General features: G+C 36.1%; 2 protein-coding genes across 2 annotated transcripts in view; both read right to left on the bottom strand.

Annotated features, from left to right (window-relative positions):
• LOC104740427 lies at window positions 741-1,500 on the bottom strand. Its single transcript, XM_010461010.2, has one exon. It carries the CDS (start codon window positions 1,379-1,381, stop codon window positions 995-997), a length of 387 nt encoding a protein of 128 aa, XP_010459312.1. The 5' UTR covers window positions 1,382-1,500; the 3' UTR covers window positions 741-994.
• The window catches only part of LOC104740426 (phosphoinositide phosphatase SAC5), a gene marked incomplete in the record, with an annotated part of 5,326 nt that continues 1,148 nt past the window's right edge, over window positions 3,463-7,640 (bottom strand). Inside the window, 15 exon segments of the mRNA XM_019235259.1 lie at window positions 3,463-3,906; window positions 4,014-4,098; window positions 4,198-4,368; window positions 4,459-4,626; window positions 4,736-4,846; window positions 4,938-5,059; window positions 5,150-5,453; window positions 5,556-5,684; window positions 5,787-5,920; window positions 6,038-6,135; window positions 6,223-6,410; window positions 6,616-6,692; window positions 6,779-7,001; window positions 7,111-7,276; window positions 7,421-7,625. Coding sequence (XP_019090804.1) covers window positions 3,823-3,906; window positions 4,014-4,098; window positions 4,198-4,368; window positions 4,459-4,626; window positions 4,736-4,846; window positions 4,938-5,059; window positions 5,150-5,453; window positions 5,556-5,684; window positions 5,787-5,920; window positions 6,038-6,135; window positions 6,223-6,410; window positions 6,616-6,692; window positions 6,779-7,001; window positions 7,111-7,276; window positions 7,421-7,625 — 2,265 coding nt within the window.

Raw genomic sequence — 7,640 nt, 5'->3', positions numbered from 1 at the left:
AAAAAAAAAAAAAAAAAAAAAATGTGTAAAATGCTCTAACGCTCTCTTGGTTGGTAACATAACATTTATGGAAGTAGGGACTTGCCTTAGCAATATACCAATTGTCCTTTGGAGCAAAAACAAAAGCTTGCCACGAGTTATCTTCTGTTTGCCCCGGGGAGTTCACCCAATTTTCGGTATAGATCTGAATCAAAATCGAAGGTTTAGTATAACAAGTAACAACTCTGTTGCTCCTACAACAATCCTTGTTTCATCTGGAGTAAAGGAAAGGAAAGGTGAGTATCAATCAACATGAAACTTACAGTAGAGATATAACATCTCCTATCTCCTCTGAGCCGCAGGGCTATTGCATCATACCCATCGAGATCAATGGAGCCATACGTACTTTACTTAGTCATGTTTAAATTATACTCAAAGAATATTATACTTGTAGTTACACTTCAGACTTCACGTCATGAATCATGATAGTCATTTTTTATTCATTTTTTTTTGGACAAAGTCATTTTTTATTCATATCATCTCAAATTTACAACTCGGGCAAACTATGGGCATAATTAGTAAGATACTTTTGTTTGTTATATTAAATAATTATTTTCCATGACAACCATTGCTGCCACTAGAAAGGCAAGTAGGACCGTGCGTGCAATTGGATGGTTCTGCACATTATGTGGCGGCGAATTTCATTCTTCTGAAAAGTAGTAACACGCGTAAACAAAAATAAATACGTACTATAGAGGACATGCACATAAAACGGACCAAAATCAATAAAATATCAATTTTAGCATTGTTTCAATTTATTAATCATTAGGGATAATTATATTAGACACCCTCTTGTCTGACATAATTATAATAGTAATTAGTTAAGAGAACTAAATCTAAAAAAATTGCTCGGGGAAAAAGAAAAGCAAAGAAAATGGTTTGTGACTGGATTATGTCGAATCAAACCAAAAAAGTATATATTAAAAGAAAAAAATTAAATGTAAGAATTGCGTCATCAATAAGTATAGAACTCAGCCAACTCCTCGACGGATCCTCTTTCGTGATCATCATTATCGCCGAGATCAGAGCAACTGTTTTTGAGCATCCATAACAAGTGCTCGAACAATACGACTTCGCAAGCTACCAATACAGTCTCTTGGTCGTGACGTTCTTCTATGAATCTCGAAGACCGATCAAGTAGTTCTTGGAAAAGAGGATGAGCAATGATGTGGGAACTAAGCATGTAAGGTCTTCGTGACTTTCCGATGTAAACCATATGGAGATCGTCGCACTTTGAGACCTCAGAGGCGGTGGACGCGGTGGTTGAATGGTGGTTCTTCGTCAAGGAAGGCCATTTCTTTATGGCTGACTTGAGCTTTGTCAGTTTCCCGAATCTAGCCATAATTAGTGAATATGGGCAAGGTATTATTGGTATTGAAGATGAGAAACAAACTTTCTTGGTACGTAAACGAAGTATTGGGTTCGTTTGTATTTATAAAGAGGGATAGATAGAGAAAGAGAACAGCTAAGAAAGATAATTTAATTTAATATAAGAAATATAAAGGCTACAGAATCCGTAAAACTAGACTAGTGTCTCCTTTTTCTATTTTAATTTAATATCTATAGAATATCTTATTATATGTATGTAGGTGTGTGGATGCATGTTGATATGTGCATACGTGTGTATGTGGGCTGGACAATCTCCTCTTCTCTTGTGTATTGTTGTGTAATGTATCAGACCAAGGGTGATCGATTCTTTTTATACAATAGATTACATATCATGTCGACGATGTTTAACGTTATGATTCTTTTTAGATAAGAGATCTTTATGACAATTATATTTAGTGTCGCGCGTAACGTTATGATTTTGGCCGAAATAGTACGTACGGTGTCGGTGTAACTAGTAAATAGTAATTACTCATAAAAACTAATAATTAACTGTTTATTTTTAAATGACCAAGACAGCAAAACGGAACAAGCGGTCCATACATTTTAATTCTTTGTATATATGTACTATTTTGAATAAAAACAAATTCGACAATTGACATCATATAACAAATATACATTATTTGGTGGAAGAAAACCTTAGCATCTGTCAATATCAAACTACAAATTGTTGAGAGATAAGCTAATAATTGAAGGAGGTTTAGAAAACCTCTATAAGATGGTCCAAGCATACACTCTTAAATAGTTTTTTTTTGAATTTAATGTTAAATTATATTCAAAAGAAAAAATAAAAAGTTTTACAAAGAAAATGTGTTACTTTGCTCTAAACCATTCAGACAAATTTTAATAAAATTTTGCAGCAAACCAGACTTGAATACTCTCTTCTCCCCCTCTCATGGTACTTAAACGGTTTCGTATTTTGAAGGAGAGAGAAGAGACTATTCAAGTCTGGTTTGGTGCAAAATTTTATTAAAATTTGTCTAAATGGTTTAGAGCAAAGTAACACATTTTCTTTGTAAAACTTTTTATTTTTTCTAAGAGATATCAAAACAACAAAATAACAAAATAACCACGAGCATCATTAGCTATTAACACACTGTTAAATAGTTTAGTCTAAGAGATATCAAAACAACAAAATAACCACGAGCATCATTAGCTATTCATCACCTAAGTAATACTAGTGATTTTTAATGCTTATTAGTAAGTAGTTGTAATGATTTACTAAAAATGGAATCCAGATATAACTTTCTTTAGCTAATTAAACAACGCAAATAATATTTTGCTTATGTGCATTTACTACAATTTTTTTTTGTACATTCATAAGAAGGTATTTTTTAAAATGTTGACATTGTAATTTAGATATATTAATTTCAAAACCTAATGCTATAATTTTCTAATTAAGAACTTGTTTGGTATATACCCTGCACTGTAGACACAACCCTGGTCCTCGTAGACAATGCAGTGTCTAGACGTACCAACTCTATTGACTAAATTTTTATTGTTTTGTTAAATGATTAAATCCAACAATCATCGAATTAAATTCCAACAGTGAAGAAAAGAACTGAATTTTTATTTTTATTTATCTCAAAAAGATCGGCCAGCTGTATTTATCTTTGGTGGGCGAACATACAATTGCCAGCCAACAGCCAACAGCCAACAAAATCAAAATATTTAATGAGAAGAAATAAATAAAATATTCTGAACAAATTAGTTAGTTGCAAGAGCAAAAAGCCAGTAGGGATGTTGTTGTTCTTAAAGAGTGCATCACAACTTCTTTGGTAAGGGGTTTAACCACTAGCCAGCCAGTTTAAAGAGTTTGAGACATACCAATGTATGTATATTTGCCTTTACAGTATAATCTAAATAAACTTTTTGGTCCAATAATTTTATCAGTTAGGATTTAATTAAGAAACGTATTTGCTGGTGTTGATTCTAGTATTGAGGCACTAAACGCTCGCGCGACATAGGATTAAAAGTTTAAAACCAGATGATGATGATGATGTTTCTTGGTTGTAATTTTTTCAATACAATGCGGTATTATGCGTTCCAACTCCTTCTAATCACACAATTTCTTTCGGTTCAAGAATGGGCCGTAACTATACGGAAAGAAAAAAAAAAGGAAAAATCAAACCAAACCCTCTCTATACCAAACAGAAAAAACAAAATCAAATTTTGTGGGTGGTGAAAAAAAGAGAGAAATCAAGTTTGCTAGGGAAACAATAAAAACAAGAAACATGGACCTTTACAAAGGTGAGTCGGATATATATACAGAGATGTGTCGTTATGGTGTGCTGTCCTGTTATTTATGGCTGTTCAACCCTGGAGTACCTGGCAAGTAACCAACGTTACCTTCCGATGCAAGGCACAAACAATTTCATCTCCAAACCCACTGCCTCTTTACCATGGTCTTCCTGAGAATACCCACCGAGCGAATTCATTTGAGAAACCAGACAGCAAATCGGAACCACCAATTATAGGAAACTGTAAATAATGGGAAAATCTAATCGAGTCAGTGTCTTTCTCTGCGAACGCGTTAAGAAAAAATCGATAACTTGAATAGAAAATGATATGGAGAAGAAGGAAAATACATCAAAACTGGAGTTTGTATTAGTTAACGAAGTAACGGATTCATCCAGGTCGGTGAACAAGTTATCTGAGGAACAAGACCTTGAGCTGCAAGAAACATTTAGAACATGAAAGAAGGTTCATGTCTGAATATCGTAAATGTATCACAATGCTATAGGAACGATGCACACGGACGAATGTTTTTACCTGCAACGTTCAAACATTTCTTCTGCTGGAGTAAATTTAGTTTTGTATGAGTGTGCAAAGCCAGGTACATCAGTGGGCCTGTGAGCTACATAATTAGAGGAACTGCCTGGAAACATCTGCCCTGACCTTGTTTCTCTTAAAAGATCTTCATTGCGCATAACCGAAAGGAAGCTGAAGATGTGATCAAAGACAAAGGTAGAAGTATCAGAAAAAGAGTGTTAATAAATGCTTCAAACAAGTTAAAGAGAATCTGATTCACACCTTAAAGAAGCTGGTTCAGTTTCACAGAATGGAAAATCTAAATTTGCTCCTGAGACACCCCCGTTTAACCCTTCATGTGAAGGCTGAGAATTTTCGCGTACCAGCTCCCCCAGATTTAAATCACAGTCCATGAGAATGTTATCGGAAAATGATCTCCTAATTAGTGGCCTGCAGTTCATATAGTGTATTGGAAGAGATATTAATCATTTGTAATTTACATGTCAACTCAATTTAGAATAGTTTCCGGTTTAGCCAAATTTTCAACAAAATTAGGTACCTCATATTTTCGATATCTAAGTTAGAACCAGCTCTTCCGATGTTGTGCTGATCAGAATCCAGCTCCCATAGTGCTGGCCTCCCCACTCGAGGCCGGAAATGCCCCAAGAACCTGTCACCAGAGACAGTATTTAGACTAAACGAACAAGTAGCAAATTTAAAGACGAAAAAACAAGACAAGAAGTTTGTAAAATATAGCTTACACATTGATGGCGTTCTGCTTATCACTGTCCTGATACGCGTTATTGTAGTGACGGCGCATAGCTGTGAATATATCACGCTGCCTCGTCACCATGTTCCAGTTACCTCTCAGATCACAAAACATCTGCATACCACAAACTTTCTAAAGTTGATACACATAGTTCAAAAATCCATCTAAAGCATAGTCAGAAAATGTGTTGTAAAACCAATTCACCTTGCTGTGTGCTTCTGAGCCACCATACTGCAGCGCAAGTGTATTACCCATGTTTTGGTAAGCTTCCATCAATTCTATTGCCAGAGGATTATTAAGATCGACGACTGGAGGTCCTGAGATTTCCAATGTACGTAGCTGATGCCCAAGAGCTACGAGTCCGTGGGCGTACTGCGCAAAATTAGTGCGATCCAAGCAGTCTATGCAGTTTGTCCTCAAGACCCCATTTTGGAGCAAATATATTTCCGCCTTGGAAGCTTCTTTTCCTGGACTATTTGCTTCTTCATCTTGACTCGGAAGAGGGTTACTGAAGCATAGTATCATTAGTATTAGGACTCACCAACAAACGTGCAATAAATTCAAAACTATGTATTAGAGAGATAATCATAAAATTGCATACAAAACTTACTTGTAAAACGAGTCATAAATTACTCCATCACCTCCTACACCTGAAGGAACTTTACAGTAAAACAAGTCAGTTAATTCCAGTGCTTTCCTTGCAAAGATACACAAGTGATTGAATGCACCATCAGCTCCTCTGAGAAATGAAAGGAAAAATGGTTAACAATTCTAGGATATAAAGACTTATTATACAAACCAACCCATTAATTTCTGTTTAAAGGGTGCATAAATGCAGTACTTTTTGTAGTGTTTGCTTAGATCAAAATGGATTGCCTTTAAACGATTCTCCTTGTCCACGCCTTTGTTAATAAATCGGATTGTCTTTGCAAACTCTCCCCGTAAGATGTTTTCTCGATGCTTTTTCTCACCTGTCTGATAACACAAAATAGCAACGATATATACACTCAATATTATCATTCGATAAACCAAGAACAGGCAGAAGCAATGTATACAATTTGAGTTTTCCTAGAAAATGAGAGAGCAGCTTACCTTTAGGAGGTTCAGAATTATTATCTTCTTCCCATACCTCTCTCTCAGATTCTTAAAGTGCTGTTTGGTAGCCTCATAATTCGCGTCCTTCTTATTCACTGTGACCCAAAAACAAGACAAAACCAAGAGTATTAAAGATAAGAAAAAACCAAGGGATCCTTTTTGCAAATTCATATGGTGCTTACATATAATCTCGGGCTGTGGGTTGAAAACAGATGCCTCCTGTGACCAAAAGAGGGGTATGGAGCCTCGAATCTGCACAATTGAGGTTATAGGGATTTTCTGACCAGCAGGAACCACTTTGGAAACAATCTGCTCCGTCTCAACATCATTGGCTACCCTGCCTATATCATTTACACCACGCCTTAAATATCTGCACATTAAAATGGAGGAGTTAAGATCAAAGGGATATCAATACTAGCCCCGATCTTTCAAAGGGAGTACTGAAATATGGTATTGCGTAATCCCCCAATATTACAATTATGAAAAAGAGCAAGTAGGCCGTGAGAAAAAATGAAAAAGGAAACAAAGATAAGAAGAACATATAGCAGGTAAAAGCTTTCAGAATGAAGAACTACCTTGTGCCAGCATAATGACGTGAACGCCGAGCAATGATAGTGAATACAAACTCTTCACCAGATACTGAACATTTAGTCTAGACAAAGCAAAGGATCCGTAGATATTAGCTAGGTCTTATCTTGTGAGTATACCAATGCAGATAGGCATGCATTTGTTTATTACCTGCTGAAAGAAGCCGTATACCAGTGCAACTGTCCATATGGTATTCTGGAGGATCCTTCTGATCTGGCGTGTTAAGAAGGCGTTCCACACGAACATCGTGTTGTCGTGAACGTTTCCTCTCTCAGTGTTGCCGATATTCTTCTGAAGGGTATACATGAGGTGATATGTGTAGCTGAAGTAGAAGTTTTTGCTAAGATTCACCACGCTTAGGAGCCTCTTGTACCTATATATATAGTAAGGGAATACATGTTTTACGCGTTCTGATAAAGTTCACACCAGAGACTTTCATTTTAAAAGAACATAACCATTAGAAGAGTTATCGATAGAAATACCTCTGCTCAGCGTCAGACTTAGCCACTTTGGTCTGAATGGAAGGATGTGGAATCACAATCATTTGACTCTCAGCAATACCATAAACTGTATGGCCGCAGATCTCACCCACTTTTTTTCTTTTTGTAATCACCAGCATGTAATAAGGCTCCAAGAATCTCACAAACCCTGCACCCAAAAAAAAAAATCAACATTGCTCAGTGAGTTCAGAGCGATACAATGAAACCTCCAAAAAACAAAACAATGAGAAAAGGACAAGGCACAGAGTGGTAAACTGGTAAAGAAAGAAAGAAAGAAAGAAAGAGGACATACCAATGATACCATAGCAAGTAGTGATAGCTTTAAAGCCACCAGAATCCTCGTTACCTACACTCATCCGCCTTTTAAGTTCGCGCATTTCTTCTTTAGTATACCTTGTGGGATCTTCATATAAGTTCAACTCGTTTAAGTCCCTTCGATCAATCTTAAGAATCCTCCTAAAGCTCTTGTTCTCATCTCTTCCAATCAAGTAAAAATTCTGCACAAACAACAC

Source organism: Camelina sativa, chromosome 14, assembly GCF_000633955.1.
Source record: "Camelina sativa cultivar DH55 chromosome 14, Cs, whole genome shotgun sequence".
Taxonomy (NCBI): Eukaryota; Viridiplantae; Streptophyta; class Magnoliopsida; order Brassicales; family Brassicaceae; genus Camelina; species Camelina sativa.
This window is presented reverse-complemented; position numbering and strand designations above follow the sequence as displayed.